The 21,752-nt window shown below is 44.4% G+C and overlaps 1 protein-coding gene across 1 annotated transcript in view; it reads left to right on the forward strand.

Annotated features, from left to right (window-relative positions):
- LOC120052785 (RING finger protein 24-like) overlaps positions 1–21,231 on the forward strand; it is a 56,188-nt gene extending 34,957 nt beyond the window's left edge. The window contains exons 3-6 of the mRNA XM_038999905.1: positions 1,328–1,370; positions 1,976–2,017; positions 12,798–12,877; positions 15,392–21,231. Of these exons, the coding sequence (XP_038855833.1) occupies positions 1,328–1,370; positions 1,976–2,017; positions 12,798–12,877; positions 15,392–15,542 (316 nt within the window). The 3' untranslated portion in view covers positions 15,543–21,231. The remainder of the gene's footprint in view (positions 1–1,327; positions 1,371–1,975; positions 2,018–12,797; positions 12,878–15,391) is intronic.
- The last annotated feature ends 521 nt before the right edge of the window (positions 21,232–21,752 follow it).

Here is a 21,752-nt window from a genome sequence, read left to right on the forward strand (position 1 = left end):
TTAGATAGGCACTCTCACATGAAAAGCATCCCTGCTGCATTCACACGAATGATGGTGATAAAACCATGTGTCCTGCTGGCAGAAACCGTATGTGGGGGTGCTTAAGAGTTGCTAATGTAACAGGGATGATTGGTTTAAAGGGGATGTATCCTATAACCACCTCAAGCTGTCAGTTGCGGTACTTTTTTTTTTTTACGCTTGAGAGAGAAAGCATTAGACTCTCGACCTGGTGGACATTTTGCCTAAGCAGTCCAGTTCGGACCAGACCATTTGCCATTCAGTACGGGGGGGTCCACATTACATTGAGTCGTGTCAAGGTGTGGAATTCCCAACCTAGTTGTGGCAGTGGAGCTGCACGACTGCTGACCAGTGCTCCGTCAAAGTCGTCATAAGGTCGTCCGGGTGACGTTTGAGTGAGATTTGAGTTTGGTACTGATAGCAGGGTGGGAAGTAGGTTATGTTTTGGTTTGGTCGGGGTTAGTGGGGGAGGTGTATAACAGTGTCATTAGGGTCAGAAGCAGCCAAGCCATTGGGGTTACATGTCACCGTTCACAGCTGTGAGATGGGTGTGATATCACATAGTGTTTGTCCCAAATGACACCCTATTCCCTATATAGTGCACTACTTTAGACAAGAGCACATAGGGATTTGGGATACCACCATTGTGAAATCAAATGGGTCTGTGGGCAGAACGGGTGCCCTACCCGACCTCGGGCCATTCCATTTCATAGACCATAAAAGATAGCAGGTCCAATCCTTTTCAAAAGCCATTTTGAAATGCCAAGTGGATCCACTTCTGATGACAGACAGTATTTCCTGTGTGAGAAAGGGAAAGGCCTGGATTCAATTCAGTGGTTATTACAATGACCGTAGCTTTTATCTTCCATCAACTCATCTGGATTGATTTATGACTTCAAAACTAAAGATTTTAAAAAAAATGTGAAGGTTAAGATTGAATCCAGGCTACCGTAGTCAAGATCTTGTACAGGGGTGAGTTTCCTGAAAGTTTCGTAGCACTAAAATCATTTTAAATCCAATGTAGACCAGGCTAGTTCAAAACTGCAGCACTGCCATCAATGTCTGTTTCTACAGTGTCTAAACAGTTGAATTTGACTTGCTTTTATTTCCGTGCTGGAGATTTGAATGGACATTGTTAAATCAGCCATGTTTTTCTGCCCTGAATGCTCTCTATACAGTTGCTCACTTCCTGTTTCAGGGTCTATTGACTTGCCACTGTATCTGAATGTACTGTTAGTGCAACTGGTGAGTTGTAGCGGCTCCTTTACTAATTGAAGAGATGCTGTGTTTCTCTGCGTTGTCCCTGCAGGTTAAGGCACCAGGCGCACAAGGAGCTGTATGCATACAAACAAGTAAGAGGCCCGTCGTCTACGCACACACACACACACACACACACACACACACACACACACACAAATACTATGAACATGGTTTATTTTTCTCACAGTATGTCACTGTAGCCTACAAATCCTCTGTTGCTGAACATACACATTATATAGTACACACCCTTAATATACATACTGTAGAAGGCATCAGAGTAAAAACAGAAGGATTGTGGTTTATTTTGGGCTAGTTTCAATAGGAAGTGGGGGACTCGCCCTTAATCGAATGTACGGCCAGTTTTAGCCAGCCAGCCTGCTGAAAAAGTAACTTCCGGTCGTAGCTGTACTCCTTCCTGTCAGAAGACATTTCCAGATGCTGTGCGTGAAATAGCAGCAGGAAGCATTTATTTTGTTGATACGTCTTTAATCCCTTTAAGTGAGTGGTGAGGGTGAGGGGCTGAGCCACACAGGACCATAACTGCCTGGAACTGAACTGCACTCTACTGTCCATTCATATATCACCAGTCTTCTAATACTAAAACAAACAACTAGTATTGGATTCACTTCTGGATGTTTCCTTTGAGGAAAAGTGTGTTTTATGTTGTCTGTTCTAATTGCCTTTTTTTTTCTCTCAGGTTATACAGAAGGAAAAGGTCAAAGAGCTAAATTTGCATGAGGTAAGCACTTAACCTTTTTCTTGTTCCATTGTCTTGACTTCTATTGATACTGTATCTCATGGTTACATGGGCTTTGAGTTGATATTGTTTAGCATTGCACCAGGTGTTAACTTTTTTTTATTGGACCGGATATGGACAATCTGTAATACGACTGACAAGCTTAGCACACTCTGTGCTGTACTTCCCTAATGTAACATTAGTAACTGTTTGGTCGTTGTACTGAACTGTACCTCCCCCAAAAGCAACCTTTCAGACAGCAAACGCCACGTATTTGTTTAACCATTATTTAGAAAATGATTGCAGTATGTTAGGGTTTGCGTTAGGCTCTGCTCCTTCGAGGAATCTCACTGCCAGAGCGTGCATCATGTTAAAGCTGTAATATGTCACTTTTTGGGCGACCCTTACCCAATTCACATTGACAGATCTAGAACTCATATTTCTTTCTCATTTAAAGCAAGTCTAAGACGCAGTAGATATGTTCTATGTGTGCTATTTATATGTTTTGTTTTTGTGTCTTTTTTGGTTTTGTACACCAGCTGAAAATACAACATTTTTGGTTATGGAAAATCTATTTCAGTGGTTTAGATGGTACAATGATTCTCTACACTATACTTGCTTGTTTTGTCACATAAACTGAAATTAGGCAAACTATTCACATTTTTGCAACCAGGAAATGGCGGAGTGATTTTTGCATAGTGCACCTTTTTAAGATCATAATAATTACAGGCAGTGAGCAAGGTACTCTGTACCAATCGCACCACAGGACGGAAACACAGAACCAAACAGGTGGAGGCTGGGGTGGTGGGTGGGTACAAGAAAATACAACCGCATACTATCGCGTAACCAACAGCAGTAGAGAATGTGAGTAAAACTGATGATCAGCTTAAATATACCACCGTAGAAAGTGTTTGTAGAATATGATTGGTGCGACGTCAGCTAATGCATATACTCTGGTTTCCTGTCTGAACAGGCTGAGCTTCATAAACTGTAAAGTCGCCGTTGGTCTGGCATTTACATTGATTGTTTTGTTGTTTACTGCTGTGTTAACGTATATGGGTCCCATGACATACATTTAGGCTACTTATTGATTTAGAAACGTGTGATCTTGATGAAGCAGATTTATCATTGTCGTCTGAAGCAAACTGGTTGTTCAATAGCCACAAGATCCCTTAGGTTTCTCTTGAAAAATAGATTTGTATCTCAACTAGACTAACCTGCTAAAATGAAAATGTTGTTTAAATAGCGAGGGAACCCCTTTATGCAAAGTGGACCTGTCGAGACACATTTAGTTGAGCTGTCAGCAGACTGTTGTTGTTGTATCTCTCTCATGTTTAGGGTATCCATGTCAGAAAAGGCACATTGTGTGTGTGTGTGTGCGCTTGTGTTTTTGAGTGTGCATGTGCCCTGTCCTCTCATTATGCATGTCTGTCTCTGGAGCTTGTTACAGTCCATCTGTTGCGTCGGACAATGTGTTAGTCATGTTAGCCCAGCTGTACAGCTAGCAGCGTTAGCCCCTTTTCCACAGATCTCCTTCACAGCCTCAGCCCTGGCCCCTGATAACCTTTCTAGCCCAGGGGTTCCGCTAGCGGAACACCCACAACATTCCGCTGAAAAGGCGCACGAAATTCAAAAATATTTTTTTGAAATATGTAACTTTCACACATTAACAAGTCCAATACAGCAAATGAAAGATAAACATCTTGTTAATCTACCCATCGTGTCCGATTTTTACAATGTTTTACAGCGAAAACACAACATATATTTATGTTAGATCACCACCAAATCCAAAAAACACAGCCATTTTTCCCAGCCAAAGATAGTCACAAAAGCAGAAAAGAGATAAAATCAATCACTAACCTTTGATAATCTTCATCAGATGACACTCATAGGACATCATGTTACACAATACATTTGTTTTGTTCGATAATGTGCATATTTATATCCACAAATCTCGGTTTACATTGGCGCCATGTTCAGAAATGCCTCCAAAATATCCGGAGTAATTAGAGAGCCACGTCAAATAACAGAAATACTCAAACTTTGATGAAAGATACATGTTTTACATATAATTAAAGATACACTGGTTCTTAATGCAACCGCTGTGTCAGATTTTTTTTTTACTTTAGGAAAAAGCATACCATGCAATAATCTGAGACGGCGCTCAGAAATACACAACATTTCTCCGCCATGTTGGAGTCAACAGAAATACGAAATTACATCATAAATATTCCCTTACCTTTGATGATCTTTCATCAGAATGCAGTGCCAGGAATCCTAGTTCCACAATAAATCGTTGTTTTGTTCGATAATGTCCATTACTAGTGTCCAATTAGCTACTTTTGCTAGCACTTTTAGTTCACATGTCCAAACGCTGGCGCCGGTCCAGGCGAACTCAGACGAAAACTTCAAAATTATATTCCAGGTCGAATAAACTGGTCAAATTTAGTAGAGAATCAATCTTCAGGATGTTGTTATCATATATATCCAATAACGTTCCAACCGGAGCATTCGTTTTTGTCTACAGAGTAATGGAACACATGGCCATATCATGACTAGCGCGCATGACCAGGAACTAGCATTCTGCCAGACCACTGACTCAAATAGCTGCCATCCGGCCCCACATCACACTAGAGGCTTTATTCCACGTTCTACTGACTGTTGACATCTAGTGGAAGGCGTAGGAAGTGCGAACAGAGCCATATCTTACTGGGATGTGAATACACGATGAGTTTAACATCAACCAGCCCCAGAATTTCCACTTCCTGTTTGGAAGTTTGCCTGCCATATGAGTTCTGTTATACTCACAGACATAATTCAAACAGTTTTCTATCCAATAATAATAATAATATGCATATATTAGCATCTGGGACAGAGTAGGAGGCAGTTCACTATGGGCACGCGATTCATCCAAAGTGAAAATGCTGCCCCCTATCCCAAACAGGACAAACTATGCCCAAGTGGCCCTACTAGCCTCTCGCTAGCCCCCCCCTACTCCCTTTAGCACGTCAATGCTAATGATAAAACTAGTGCTGGCACCCGCGTGTAAGGAGCGAAAGCACTACGTTGCTAACGCTAACCAAACGGCTCACCGGCAGGGCAGGAATTTCCCACAGTGCAGCGGTCTAGTTATGTAGCCATTATTGAGTCATTCTATGTCATTAAAAGTGGGAGAGCGCTACAGTATGTGACGTGTGTGTGCCTGTTTGTGAACGTGTGTGCGTGATTGTAGGACAGCCAAGTTGTTATGTATTGCTGAAAAACACTCACCAGCGCTGGCGGGGGGAATGACCCATTTTATTGGAAGGGCTCTGTCCAAAGGAAAATGTTTTTGGAAAAAGTGTATAGATTGCGCCTCTTGCAGCTGTATACATCTAACCTTCATTTGACACAGAGCATGGCTACAACAGCTGTGAATAATACGTGCTGACAAAGTAAAAAATCTGTCGTTCTGCCCCTGAACAAGGCAGTTAACCCACTGTTCCTAGGCTGTCATTGAAAATAAGAATTTGTTCTTAACTGCCTTGCCTAGTTAAATAAAGGTAAAATCAATTTCAATGTTTTTGTATCCAGCTGAACATAACCCTTATAAATACACATAGGTCTACAACCTCACACACACACACACACACACACCGGTACATCACTTTGTGTCCTTGTCTGTGTATGATGGACAGGTGTTGTATTGTGTGAGGAGGCGCATCAGCTCAATGTTGTGGCAGTTCAGTAGTAGTGTCCTTGATAGTACTCAGCCAATCTATTACAGATCGTGTTGCTGTGACGTTGCACTGTACAGCCGCAGCAATGTAACATTCAAAGAACATTGGGGGAACACTCTAAGCCAGTCTTTAACATTTCAAAGAACAATAGGGGAACATTCTAAACCAATCTCTAACGTTCAAAAAACATTAAGGGGAGCTTTCTAGGCCTGAACCTTGTGACAAAGTAGCATATTCAAAATGTAGGACTACTGTATGTGGCTGATGAGTGTTGAAATTAGCAAGCTTTGACTTGACTTTGGCTTCAATACGCTCTCAGCTCTGTTTGACCTGCTGTATTTTACTTGCGATCCTTCCCAAAGCAAACAGAGGCCTACTTTTGAATTAGTCAGCCGATATCGTTTTGATAAGATAAGCCTAACTCTGGCGCTGCATCAAGAATGGCACCCTATTCCCTACATAGCATAGTGCACTACTTTTGTTCTGAGCCTTTTGAGGACACGGTCAAGGTCTATGTTCACAGCACTACTGATGATATCAGGAGCATGAATGAAATACCATTACAAGGGCATGGTTTGGTAGGAGCAGCAATGCTCCCTGTTTGCCAATAATTGCCTATAGATTAAGGTAGGCTTTTTCAGTTTGAACACGCGCACACACACACACACTGCTTTTTACGAGCACGTAATGGACTGTGGCCCTCAACAGTAGTTTTGAATGGGCCCCTGGGGGTGAATCACTGTCCCCATTAACTCAAAAGCTCTTTGTCCCTGGTTGTGTTTCATTCCAGAAATATGTCCGCTTCATATCTGCCATTGGACAGATATAGCCTAACCGATAACTTAACTTTTGCCTAGTTTCCTTGCCATGCTGCTTTCTCTTCAGGATAGAGTGGAGGAGGCAACTGGTCATCTGGAATGAAACACAGTCCCTCAACTCTAGTTCAGTGCAGTTGTAGAGGGGAGAAGGGAAACTTCTCAGGAATGAGATGCAGCCCATCTCACCTCAGTGCAGTTAGCCTAGTGGTTAGAGCGTTGGGCCAGTAACCCGAAAGGTTGCTAGATCGAATCCCCGAGCTGACAAGGTAAAAATCTGTCATTCTGCCCCTGAACAAAACAGCTAACCCACTGTTCCAAGGCCATCATTGTAAATAATAATTTGTTCTTAACTGACTTGCCCAGTTAAAGGTTAAATAAAAAAATAAATAGTTGTACTCAGAGTGGAAAAACCCCTGGGTCTCTGGTGACCCCATTTCCTGCCCAAGGCAGAGCTGCTTACCCTCCAACCCATAGCCTGCCTGGGGGCACACACTGACCAGTACACATTCTGAAACACACACCTCACGTACCATCCCCACTTAACAAACTGCTCATTAAGCCAAAGGGTTTAAACAGGGTTTCTTTTTCTTTTTTTACCTTTTATTTAACTAGGAAAGTCAGTTAAGAACAAATTATTATTTACAATGACGACCTACCGGGGAACAGTGGGTTAACTACCTTGTTCAGGGGCAGAATGACAGGTGTACCTTGTCAGCTCGGGGACTTTCAGTTACTGACCCAACGCTCTAACCACTAGGCTACCTGCCTACAAATCACATTTTTAGGCTACCTACTCTTAAGTGGCAACGTGGGATTAGAACTACGCAGAACGGTACAAGGAGAACTTGATTGTTTGGTTAATAGGAATTGTATCTCACAAACTGAGACGTTGTTGCTGATCTTGGGTCAGTTTAGCATTTTCTCCACTAATGGTTAAGTATATGTATCTCACAAACTGAGACGTTGTTGCTGATCTTGGGTCAGTTTAGCATTTTCTCCACTAATGGTTAAGTATATGATTGGGGGGGAGGGGAAACTAGATCTGTACCTAGGGGAAACGTCAGACAGAACACAACCCAAGCAACCTTTAGGTGGAACGGTAATAATAGAGCCAGACTGAATAAATGAATTTGCCGTCATGAATTTTCATGAGGCCGTTGGCATTTGGAGCAGAGCGGTTGTTTTTCAATCAGACACAGGCTGTCTGGCTTTGTTTAGATGCTAGCTATGTGGATAGTGGTCTGTGTTGTTGCTCAATTTTTACGAGAGCAAGAAGGTACGTCTTATGTAAACTGGGATGTGGACCAAGAGGAGCAATTGGGGGCCAGTATTCATAAAGCGTAGGACCAGGTCCCCTCTAATCTCTCGTGGACAGATCTACGTAAACACAATTGATACCGTAGAATCTGTCGGGACTGTACGGGACGCGTAGGATAACGAGCAGCAGTAGTTTGGATTATTTGGACAAATCACACTTTTGCAGGTGTTAGCGTCTTTTGAATTTCAGAAGGGGAGGGGACTTTCGGCCCGTGACTTGCAAAGAGAGAGGGTAGAGCTCCTCATTCATTATCATCTGAAAGGCAAACCTGATACTAAACCAGCACTCCTACTGAGACGCTTTATCAATATAGGCTGAGCTGGAATCAAAGTAAAGAGACACGAAATGGCCTAGTAAATATTCTTTCTGTATAACTGCTGTACACCTTGTATCAAAAGCGACAACTTGTTTACAATGGGATGATTTGAGTTTATTATAGGATAGTTTGACATCGTGAGTGCTCTCTCTATCTCGGCCACCCCCCTCTCCTTGATTAGAGTGACTATCTTTTCCCCCAAAAAATATTCCAGGATTTGCAGTGGTTGGAGTCGTCGGGATGTTTTTTCCCATGGCGACAGAGATCAGTGGTCTCGTAAATAGTCATATGATGACCGCTATCTCCAGTGTCCCTATGTCCTGACTCTTAAATCAATCAAATGTATTTATAAAGCCTAAAGCCCTTTTTTACATCAACAGATGTCAAAGTGCTATACAGAAACCCAGCCTGAAACCCTAAACAGCAAGCAATGCAGATTTAGAAACACGGTGGCTAGGAAAAACTCCCTAGCAAGGCAGGAACCTAGGAAGAAACCTAGAGAGGAACCAGGCTCTGATGGGTGGCCTGTCCTCTTCTGGTTGTGCTGGGTGGAGATAGTACATGGCTTTAAAGGCCAGATTGTTCTTCAAGATGTTCAAACGTTCATAGATGACCAGCAGGGTCATTCAGAAGTTGAGATAGCAGGTGAGTGAGAGTGTGTGAGAGAGAAAAACAGCAGGTCCGGGACAAGGTAGCACATCCGGTGATCAGGTCAGGGTTCCACAGCCGCAGGCAGACGAGTTGGAACTGGAGCAGCAGCACGACCAGGTGGACTGAGGACAGCCAGTAGTCCTGAGGCATGGTCCTAGGGCTCAGATCCTCTGTATGGAAGCAGGCTCCTTAGACTATTTTCAGTGCAGGTTGCTATTGTAACCCTGGCTACATCCAAAGACACTGCTTTCCAGAGTTGAGCACAGCAGCACACCAATTTATTCTAGTGATTGTAAGACATGTACATGCCCTCGTACACGCTGTGAGACCTGGGTGTGTGCTGTACTGAGCTCAGGAGGAGGGAGTGCTGAGATGTGCAGTTTGGTCCATATCGCGCACACAACTGTCAGATTTAGTGCACTGCTCATCTACATGATTTAACTCTCACTTGCATAGATACCACACACACACAGGAGGAGGTGGTGCTGAGACGTGCAGTTTTGGGCCGTATTTCATACACACCATCCTAGCTCATCACTCCTCTCCTCCCATTAGTGTAACAGCATAGTTAAAGAGAGGGCAATGAAAAGAACTGACACCATTGATCTAGTGAATGAGAAGGAGCCAGGGTTAGTGTTCAATGGAGCTCAACCGAGAGGATGGTGTCTTGTCTCTAACTACACCCTAGAGAGAAACCTTAGAGGGCTAAGCTGGCAGTACCTCTTTTCATCCCCAGCCCCAAGCTAGTCTGTATTGAAAAGGGGGGAGAGAGGGAGAAGTATGCCTTTTGTCTTTGAAGTGTAGCACTCCGAAGTAGGTCCTGCCCCGACGTAATACTGTAGCCAAAATGGTCGCAGACAAAAAGGCTAGGCTCATAGTTGGATAGAGGACACGTTTGCAAAGATGTGACCTCTATCCAACTCTATGGCCAGGATACACAGCACTAGCAGTTCTTCTGTATTGAGGGAATGTTCCACGCATTCTTGAACTTAGCCTAGTAACTCGCATAGAGGTCACTGTGCAGTGTTTAGTGAGCCTCCTGGGCCATCGTCCCAGGACAAATGTCATGTGTTGTACTGATATGGATTGAAAGTACCCTTGGATATAGGGATGCACTTAATGACGCAGTTGTAATGTCTGGGGTACAACATTACTATCTTTGTCTAGATCGAGTTTGTGGTGGTTCATTTCTGTATTATCAAATGAGGAGAGACAAACTTATCACACAAGTCAGAGTTATACTTAAAACTGAATCTTTATTAGTGAGAGCTTTGCAATAGCGATGGCTGGTGGTGAATCAACCTCAGATGATTCGTTGAGAGCCCCAACACAAAGGCTACTGAGATCTTTTATAGCTAAGATCCACCCCCTAGTCTACATAACAAACAACAGATGTTTGGAATGGGTCACAAGGTGAGACTTTTTAAATGAGAAAGGAGTGTCCCGTAGACAGATAGCATTCGCTATAAATTATCGTTCAGTTTAGCCCCTAAGACGAGGCTCCGATCTCATTCCTGGTACTTCATAGACCAAAAACACCAACTCATCCAATGGCATAAATCAATTGTCAACTCCAGATACTCCCATCTCAAGTAAAACCCCTTCTTGACCACACGCCTGGACAAGCTGATTGAGGGGAGTGAGTCTCTAGATCATACACTATCCCAGGATAAGTGCAACATCAGAGATGACATACAATGGTTCCAGACACTACCCCGCACATCTGTTCTCTCAAACCTCATTTCCCCCAAGGCCAAAGGAAGGAATGACTGGCGCACAGACATTGTGGAGACAAGTAATTGGTTCCCCATTAATCACGCCATCCCTTCACATGGTTTAAGAATAGGTAAAAGACACATTCACATATGAAGACAATGTTCCCTCCTGTCCTCTTCTCTTTCTGATATTCTGCATAGCACCAGGGACATGTGAAAGACAAGCCTGACTTCTCCCCTCTCTGGGCCCCAGGTGACTGAGCCCCAGCTGAGGGAAGAAGTGCAACTGCCAACACCAGAGTCTGAAGGAATACATTCTAATAACAAGTATATCATAAAAGCATATTATGCAGATAAGACATCTTAATTATCTATGTTACCCAACTAATTCTGATTCTTCTGCCACAAGTTACAAGTGTGATTCTTCATGAACATTGTGGAACCACTACTGGCAGTAATGTATACACACACACACACACACACACAATAGTGCTGATAGGTCACTGAATGGGGTGTGTGTGTGCACAGCAGCACTGACAAGCTAGTAGGTAGATGAGCTATATCCAGTCTGCCGGTCTCCATCTTGCCTCTGTCAGCACCGTTGTCTTGTACCTTCTCCATTGTCCTCTGACAGACAGACAAGACACAAAGATCTCCCGATCCACACAGAGACCTATTGTGACAGTGGGTTAAAATGCTTCATCACAGACCCCAACACGCATGCAAACCACACACACACACTCTTCTTCTCCCAGCCCACACAGAGTCCTATTGTGACAGTAGGGCTAATCCTTCCTCACTGCCACAAACAGACTACTCCCAGTCATTGTCAACACACACACACCAACCACTGCCTTTCAGCACGCTGCTCAATCGGACATGCTCTGCTGGTACAAACAGTGGGCGTCCCAAATGACGCCCTATTCCCTATTTAGTGCACTACTTTTGAGCAGGGTCCATGCGATTCAAATCAAATGTAGTGGACTATATAGGGAATAAGGTGCCATGAGACTCATGCAGAGACTAATTTCTCCGGGGGTGTCCTGTAACAGAGCCGGTTTTGGCTTTGGGCGACTAAGGTGGGTGCTTACAGGTTGTCAGAATAAGGTCTGAGCATGTAGTAGTAGTTCTAAACAATGGTCCCTGCATCAATATTGCTAATGCAGGAGTGATTGAATCCAGCCCTCCACATAAAGACTTTAAATACCCAGGCGAGTGTCCCTCTCTCTCCCTGTGTGGTGTTCTCTTGTCTTACTACACAGCTAGTATTTGCTTCAGCTTGGCCTAACTAGGCCATAAAACTAGCTTTTAATGGTCTTATTTAGGCCTAGCTGTCTGGGCTGGCACCTTTACGCAGGAAAGTACACACAGTACACCGCACCCAGCTGGGCCAGACTGGTTTGGGCTGAGGAGACCCATACTGGATCTAGTTTCAACTGGTTTTAATGGCTTGTGTGAAGTTGAGGGCACAATCGACATTGTGTGTGTGTATCGTATGTAATTTCTGGATTTAGTTGGGCTGTGATGAATAGATCACACCCCTGTGCATGTTACGTAAGTTGCATTTCTACAACACTCCAGGTGCAGAGGCCTTTTCTGTTTGCACCCTCCAGAATGTTCCCTCTAACGTCACAGTTTAATGAAAACATTCTACTGTTTGAGGGAGAGGCTTCTTTCTCCGGCCTGAGGAGTCTTATCTCGGGGTGTGTCGCCACTCTTTCTAGGCCTGAGAACATATTGAGGTCTGGCATGAGAAGTGGTATATCGAGGCGATGGGTTCCAGGGCCTATATTCAGAAAGCATCTAGTAGGAGTGCTGATCTAGGATCAGGTTCCCCTGTCCATGTAGTCTTATTCATTATGATCTAAAAGGCAAAATTATCTGATCCTAGATCAGCACTCTCTGAGACGCTTCATGAATATGGGCCCAGAAGTATACAAATCGTATATGTGTCGACGCTCCCTCCTCTGGCTATACCCAGACATGTTTTAGTTTGGGATACTGACGTCTGTCATCCTTGATGCGTTGCCATAACGGTACATACAAAACCCACTATCTCGAAGCTGTTTATGTTTGGTTTTTCTGCCCTGCTAGTGCTAACAGCCCCATTTCTCCCTCTCTGTCTTAGTCTCTCTCATTCTGTCTCAATCGTTCCTTTCTCTCCTTAAACTTCAGCTACAATGACTGTGGTTGTTTTGCTGCCTTGCTAACCCCCCCCATCCCCATCTTTCTCCATCTGTCAACAGATATGTGCGGTGTGCTTGGAGGAGTTCAAACAGAAAGACGAGCTGGGGATTTGCCCGTGCAAACACGCCTTTCACAGGAAGTAAGTACACCAGAGGCCTGGCTGATGCCCACACCCTGTACACAGAGCCTGTGGATGGAGCCTAGCCCAGTTAGGCCTAGCCAGGCCGTCTTCCACTCAGCCCCAGTCTCACAATAACATTAAACAGTGTGGTTGAGCACCATTTACATAACCCAATCTAATAGCCACACCCTGTACACAGAGCACCTTTCCCATCCAAACTGCGATTTTAAAGGATCACCCAGTTGCACGATAAGTTCTGTTGATGAGCATATATGGCTCAGCGGACCCAAAATGGTGCCTCCCGCCTCCTCGCACAAAGTTACATCCACACAGTGATTCCAGCTCGCTCAGCCCAGTCTAATACATACACACACGCTGTATGCAGCCCCATTCGCACAATAACAAGTTCCGTTAATGATGAGCATGTGGTTCCAACCAGACCCAAAATGGTACACAGAGCCCTTCCCAACCAAACTGTGATTCCCACTCACTCATCCTAGTCTAATTCACACACACTGTACTCAGCCCAGTCGCACAATAACAATAATATTGGTCTGTTGTTGATAAGCATGAGGGGCAAAGTGGATCCAAAATGGTGGACGTCCTCTTCGCACAGAGTGCTTATCATCATCACAGTTAGTCCAGTGATTCCAACTCACTCAGCCCCAGTTGCACAATAACCGTAACTTCTGTTAAGGGGCAAAGTGGACCCAATATTGTGGACCGGAACCCTTCCTCACACCAAGTCAAACATGTTATGATTCGGCTGCAGAAGTGATGGTCCCTTTACTGCCATTTCTTCGCCGCTATCTACAGTTCCCGCCCCCTCCAAGGTCTCTTAGTAGAGCAACCCAGCACACAGCAACAGAGTGAAAGACTGAAGAAATCCGTGAAAGAGTGAAAGTGGGGGTGGGGGGGTGAGATGAATGCGATGGAGAGAGATTATGGGGAAAGGAAATGACCGACCGAGAGCAAGTGAGAGGGAACACAATGCAGCGCTTGATGGATTGGAAGTCTCTGGTGGCCTGGGGCCAAATGAGTTTCCTCCCACCAGCATGACAATTTAAATTGGGCTGTTTACGTCGAGCCTCGGCCTAGTTTTTACCACGTCAGGAGCTGGGGCGGGGCCCACTCAATCACAACACACTGACTTGCATGTCAACACACTCCGCTGTGTGTGGCCCTCTGGGACTGCAGAGAAAACTAGATGGCACTAGAGAGCAGAAGATTTATAAACCTCACAGGGGTTGAATGCACCCCTCTAGTAGGTGACCGTGAGAAGGAAGCACAGTCCCTCTCCCCCTTCACTCCTATGTGTGAGTCCCTTCCCAACCCTGTAGGACCAGAGTGTACCAAAATAGAACTGCCAGCCCCACTGTAAATAATTAAGTAGCAACGAACACGCCACGCCGCCCCCACTTACTTCTGAGTCATGGGCAGAAGCTCTAGGTGTGCGTCCCAAATGGCACCCTATTCCCTCTTTAGTGCTCTACTTTTGCACTCCATTCCCTGTTTAGGGGTGCATACATTTTGCACCCTATTCCCTATTTTAGTGCACTATATAGTGCCATTTGGGACGCACACCCTAGTCTAGGCCCCATCAACCTACTGTACTGTCTCGCGCTGTAGTCTCGCTGTCTGTTCCGTTAACAATGCATAGTGCAGAGCATCCTTATTCAGTAGGGCTGAACATGTAGGGATGATAGATGGCTGCAGATAGAAATGGAACACACAGAACAGGTAGACAGAACACACACATTTGATTTTTTTTTTTTTATACAGTTACTGAGCTATTTCTAGCTGCTATGCGGCACAGTCTGCCCTGTGGAATAAGCCCCCTGGTCTCCCAGTGCAAGCACTTTGTGAGCAGTCAGAAATAGAATAGCTGGATCAGTTGCAGCAGTCAAAGAGCTGAACTGAGAGGGCTAGTGTTTAGAGAGACAACACTAGAAACACCCACACGGGTACACTTATAGTCTAGCCGATGTTAGTGTCACCCACATTTGCAAGTGTTGACTTAAGCCTAAGGGTTAAGAGAGTTGGGTCAGTAACTAAAAGGTTGCCGGTTTGACTCCCTGAGCCGACTAGGTGAACAATCTGTCGATGTGCCCTTTGGGCAAGGCACTTAACCCTAATTGCTCCTGTAATTCGCTCTGGATAAGTGTCTGCTAAATTACCTTAAAAATGAACAATCTTGTCTCTCTCTATCCCCCCTCTCTCCCTGTTCTTCTCCCCTCTCACCCTGTTCTCCCCCACCCCTCGTTCTCCCCCCGCTCTCTCCGTTCTCTCCCTGTCTCCCCCTCGCTCTCTCCCTGTCTCGCTCTCTCCCTGTCTCGCTCTCTCTCCGTTCTCCCTCTCTCTCCCTGTCTCCCCTTCGCTCTCTCCCTGTCTCCCCCTCTCCCTGTCCTTCTCCCTCGCTCTCTCCCTGTCCTTCTCCCTCGCTCTCTCCCTGTCCTTCTCCCTCGCTCTCTCCCTGTCCTTCTCCCTCGCTCTCTCCCTGTCCTTCTCCCTCGCTCTCTCTCGCTCTACCAGGTGCCTCATTAAGTGGCTGGAGGTGAGGAAGGTGTGCCCGCTGTGCAACATGCCCGTCCTGCAGCTTGCCCAGCAGGCGGGCAACACCATCGACGTTACCGTCACCGTGCCCATACAGCAGCCCCTGCCAGGCATGGAAAACCTGGTGTAGCGCAGACTGCAGTGCGCACACACACACCTGTACACATATACCTCGATCACACCGGCAGCGTCATTGCATTTTTGGTACACCAGAAGTACATTCATTTCCAATGGAACGCTGTGTTTGCCTCGCATCATCGGACGTATGCATCAAATTCTTTGCGTAGACAGCTTGACGGAAATGGTAGAAGAAGGTGAATGTTGAACTTTTGTTGCACACATATCCAGATGATGCCGCGTACCATTTTGCGCCATGCCGCTGCAGGTGTGATCGAGGCGTTTATATGTGATTAAAAAGACAGGGCAGACAATGGAGAAACACAACAGTTTTCCGATGCGGACAGAGACGAGGAAGTGAATCTGCTGCGTCTCCTCTCATCTCTCTGCCTCGGTGGATTCCTATAAGGGTTTTTTATAATAACGGTTCTTTACTGACCATCTCTTTTTTTTTTTTTTTTGGACACAGCCGTGGTCACTATTCTGACCGTTTCACAACCAAAGCACTTTTCTGGGGACACCAGCGCGTGACGAGCAAGAGGCACGAAAACCAACAACTACAACACGTTGAAATGAAAATGGCGTCATCGTTTAGTTTTTTTTTTTAACGACTAAACCTTAGTATTTTTTTTCTTTTTCTACAAGCACTTTAAAAATTGAACGCTTGTGAGGAGGTTGTAGTAGCAACAAGGTTATATTTTATTATTTCGATGAACTTTTTTTGTGTGTACATACAGAGCCACGTGAGTACATTTTTTAGTTGAGTGGATACTTTTTGGGGGGGGAAGGAGCATAATATCTTAAAGGAACAGTAGCCTCCAAATGAAATAACGTCACGATACTCGTGGGAAGCTCAAGGAACCGCGGAATCCGTGGCCTGATCCACCCTCTCTCTCACACATACAAAAGTGGGAGGGAGGATCACCCCAACCTCAGTACTTGGTGTCTAAACAACTTAATGTGGATTAAGAGAGGATGGGTGTGAATGTGGAGTTGTGACCCGAATGTGATTCACCGGTGTGCATCGGACTCTGCGTCCCCTCTTGCATATGAAGGTTGTACAGTTTGTTAATCACTGCACACCTCAGTGTCAGCGTTCCCAAATGGCACCCTATTCTCTAAAAAGTGCACTATTTAGGGAATAGGGTGCTATTTGGGACACTACCTGTGTGTGTGTGTGTTACAAAAAGGCTATGTGGCCACTGTCACGATCTGTAATTTCAGAAAGCCAATAGTTACTATTCTGTTGGGGGGGGGGGGGGGGAGGAGGAATGTGAACTAATTGTTAAAACGCAACAATGCCGAGTTCGTATTCTCATTGAAAGATTTTTCACTATGAGGTTTTATGAGGGTCGAATCAAATTCAAATAGTAGTATTCTCTAGTGTAAACATAGAGCCCCCTGTGTGTGTCCCCCCCACACACACAGACCCGACACAAACTGTGGAGGGGTCCTGGCCTCTGTCACTTCCTGTGGACTGGCGATCAGGAAGTAAGAGAAACCCAACACCCAGAGCCCATGGCACCCCTAGAGCCAACATCCAATCAGATGCCTCCGTTACTGTTACATAAGAGAAGACTGAGCCCCTCCCGAGCCCACAGTGCTCCCAAACCATTACTCATTCAGCTTGTGGCAACGGAGCGCTATGAAAACACATAGCTGGAAGATTCCTCTTTTGGTTTTATTACAGTTACAAATACATCCCTCTCTTGCCGTCCTCAGGTTTGAGTTTGAATGAGGTTTAGCCTGATTGAAGTCTAAAACAACTAGCCCAATCTACACACTACATAGTCAACAAGAGTACTTCATATAATGCCAAGATGATTATATTCCATATTGTCTCCGATGTGATCATGTCTAGAATCATATATTCTATACGCTAATCTTTACGAAACCTAGAACAAACACTGGTCCACTGAGGCAGTGGTTCTTAAACTTTTCTAGCTCGAGAACCAAATTTAGAAATTGACTGTCCTCCCCTGACCCAAAAGGTCCTCCAACAACCCAAATGAAGAATAAATAGTGCGTGATTATAGATGTTTTCCCACAACCCACCTCTGACATGCCCAGGGCCCCAACCCATACAGTCGTTTAAGAAACCCGGAACTAAGGCATTGTTGCATTTTGACTGCTATACATAAATGTATAAAACCAGATTTAAAACCATTTGCTCAATTCATTTTATTTCCATTTTGTTTTTATCCAAACAATGATGGTAGTGAACGCTACAGGGTGACACAGCACTGCATTGGCGCGTGAAAGACTTGGTGAAATCGATCAAGTTGTGACGCTACGCAAACTAAGCAACAAACCTTGTCTCTTGTTTGCGAGCCGTTACTGATGTAGCATTACATATGGCAGAAAAACGCATGGTCTTTTACTCAGCACTGAAAGAGCAGGACCACCCGCGCTTTCACTTCCTTCTCAATTCAGTCAACGATTCAAAGCTGCTTCTGGGATTAGTAGCTATTTAGCTTTAGCTTAGCGTTGAGCTAATTAGGCTATGGGGGATATAGGCTAATTATCTAGTTCAAATTCTGGCAGCACTCAGCATATCGGTCAACACACATACGTTCCCAGTAGATGTCATTGAGCTGGTATAGGCCCTGGTTAGCAGTCGGAGAGAACAGCAGGCTCATTCTAGCGCTTTCCCCAATCGCTCTCTCCACACTGGTATATATATGCACACACTAACCCCTCTACCCTCGTGCTTTGTGGCATCACTGAAGTAAAAGTGCTGTGTGATAGTTTGGAACAGAGGGGAAACAGTGTCCCATAGGTCAGGGGTCAGCTTGTGGCAAAGGTCACAGACTAGATCTAGGTGATTGGTCATAATAATGGCGTTAAACGCAACTTTATTTATAAGAAAGCCTGGGCTGTTCTAACAGGGTCGATTCGGTTCTTCCCTCTTAAGTGTTTGTACCTTTTCAGGAAACTTGCTTTTTCAGTGCTGAGCATCAGGCCCAGCTCTAGAACCACTGCGCTTGTGTCTCCTAAAAATAGAATGGTATTCTTAGAATTCTAGGTGTTTAGAACACCAAGTCGTTAACGAAATGTACTGTGTCCACTGGCTTTACCTTCGTACAACAACAGAGGGGAATGTTAGCCTACTGTAGCTAGTAGGTGAAAAGAATAGTGGGACATTATTTCTTGCCAATATCAGAAACAATGTCTCCCTCCCGCCCCCGCCCAATAATATCTATTGTATTTGAGGGAGGAGGATGACAATTGTGACTATGGTATTTTTTTTTTAAACTTGTGCTTTACTTACAATGTGTGTTTGATGAGACACCAGTCTGTGGTTGAATGTGGAATGAAAAAAACCATAACCTTTTTATTGAAGGCGCCCGGCGTTGCTTGTATGTGCGGGTCGCTTCGGTACCCGTTTGCCTCTTCTTGGTTCTTCTTTGTGGCTACACACAAAAAATTAGCTACACAGGAACCAATGGAGGTGTCACCCTTTCTGTATATAACTCACCTCTTTGTACAAAGAGACTTCAACTCTGATATTAATCTCAGAACTCCAAAGTTTGACTGGTCCGAAGTTTATTTTTTGACAACTAGCCCCACCACTTTCTTATTCCCTTAAGACTCCTATATTGTAACAGATAGCCAAGAAGAACACAGCAAGTCTTGACGCTTCATCCTCTGCTATGTGTGGTTGTCTCTGAATTGACGGTTTAGAGGGAGTTTTAACGATAGGACTGGGTGGGGAGGAGACCGATAATGTGAAAGCATCCGATGAAATGGCGGCTTGAACATGCAACCGATTTCACCATTTTGTAATTGTACATAGAGAGTAGTAGTGTTGGTAGGAAGACATACTGCATAAACACTTTTTACTGTGAGGGGGTGTGCATTGTGCACCTGTTAGGTTCTAATTCTGAGTTTAAAAAAACTGACATTATGAAAGCTTAACCAAGTTTATTCTTCCCAGAGGATCAATACAGCTGTGTTCAGACAAATACATGCTTCCACCAACACAAGTATATATACTCGAATTTAGGCACTCCTTCTCTCCAATCCTTACATCTTTTATGGTTCGACAGGAAGACGAAGTGATAGGGTAATAAACCATAATTTCTCCCTTAAGAGGATTTGACCTGACCTCAACCCCCTTAATGCCTAAATCCAAAGATCTTCACCTGTGACTTCCTCCCATCCACCCAGCACATTCCAAAGCCACCTGGCTCCTTCACTTCTGATGTAAAACCCAGTCTCTAGGATAGCAATGTTCCAAGTTTAACCCAGAATCCAACACAACGAACAGTTGAGGATAATTCTTCCATCGAAAACACTGCATCTGAGCACTTATAACTGCCATTTGCCCATCTGAGAATTGCAACAATTCCAGACATTTTGTAATGCTTTCTTTCAAATGAGAGTTGAAGGTCAGAAGAGAACTCTTATCTATTATACCCCATCATTTCTTCCTGTGTAACTCCCTAATCCTTCCCCCACGCTTCTCGGACCAGACTACATGGTTCTAGGTTCTCTCCGAGTCCTGGAAAGCATGTAGCCACGGTCAAGTGCCATAACAGCAGGCAGTTAGAGGCCCTTCTGCGAGAGGAAGGAATCATGTGTATATTCATAGTGAATAATCACCTATCGTCTACTAAGGTACCAGGCCAAATCTATTTGAAAAACATTGCGAGTTTGGACGGTTGATGAATTTAGTGATGACTCACCCCACCGTAACCTCCATTGATGTCAGCACTGTTCCAGAGAACGCCAGGCTATTGGGCTGTAAATATTGAAGGACTATGATGTACTTGCTTCAATATCATGAATTACTGAGAGGAGAGTGAGGCTCTTTGTCACGACAGCAACCAAAATGCGTAATAACGGGCCCCTTATCGCGTATCCTTTCTATAAGGTGCTTTTATCTCAGAAAGTATACCCAGAGACGGAGAAAGTGGGACATCCCACTCCTTAATTTGTGTTTCAATGGAAGCCAATGAACTAAGTAGACCAGACCAAGCTGCGATCACATTGGTGTCTATAGTAGAGCCACTCCCTTAAGTAGAACTTTTTTAAATGGTAAACGGCCTGAGTGAACCATTAAAAAAAAAAAAAAAACATCTTTGGTATACCTGGCTGTTGGCAGCCATTTTGTGTGCCAGACCTCAAGGTCAACGCTGTGTAATTGGTCACTTGGGTCTCAATAACACGTGTCACTGCCTCACTGAAAACTCTCAATGTTGTGTATGGTGTCTATTTATTCAATGTATAGCTCTTGTAGTGCCCCCCCCCCCTTCTCTCCCTTCCTCAAGTACATCCCCCGTCTCACCCCTAACCCACTTTATCCCAACCTCCCACTATGTCCAATAGCCACCACATTCTTCAATGGGTCAACCTACCCCACCCTGTGATAACCTCTCCCACCCATCTTACCCCAACCTCCCGCTTCATCCACTAGCCCACACTTTCTTCCCTTGATTGGTGAACCTACCCCCCATGGGCCTACCCATCCTACCCTGAGAAATATAACATTGTTTATAAAATTAAGAATTCTGCAGCAGAATATTTTTGGAGAAATTTGCTGTACAGTATTTGTAAGCTCTATTTTTGTATATTTAATTGCCATTTGAGGAAAAAAATTATGAATGCATTTCTTTTGCTAATTCTGTTTTATTCATTTAAAAAAAAGTTGCATGTGACTGACTTGAACTGTAAATAAAATTACCACGTTTTGGAAATAATGACTGCCTGCTATGCTTTTAGTAAAGTTCCTTTACATGGTTGTAGCAGCATAAATGGAGTTAGTTCTGAAGGATTCATTGCCATGTAAATTTACCTGGCTAAAAGGTGAGCCACTTCCATGGTACCGGTTATCCAGAGTTGAACTCAGTTGACCAAAGATGCCTCAAACTTGATTTGTACTATTGGGCTCTGGTATGACATAATACCAATGTTGGAAATGTATTCAAGTGGCTGATCAAGACTCTTGGCTCGCACACTGCATCACTAGTTGCATAACACCAACTTTTAACAGATGCAGACCCGCCACAAACAGCAACACTCCACATTACATTGCTTACTTTATAGCCAAACGCATGGTGTGAGTATTCTGTCATCTGTGCTGTATCATTCCTGTTACAGTAACATACATAAGTGGAGGGGTGGTTTGTCTAAGAAATGGAAACAAACCTGATAAGAGTTTACTCAGGCCGTTTACGATTGGACAATTTTTTCAAGGTTCCTGTCTGTGCCAGTGGGTGTT

This window comes from Salvelinus namaycush, chromosome 8 (genome assembly GCF_016432855.1).
Source record: "Salvelinus namaycush isolate Seneca chromosome 8, SaNama_1.0, whole genome shotgun sequence".
Lineage (NCBI taxonomy): Eukaryota > Metazoa > Chordata > Actinopteri > Salmoniformes > Salmonidae > Salvelinus > Salvelinus namaycush.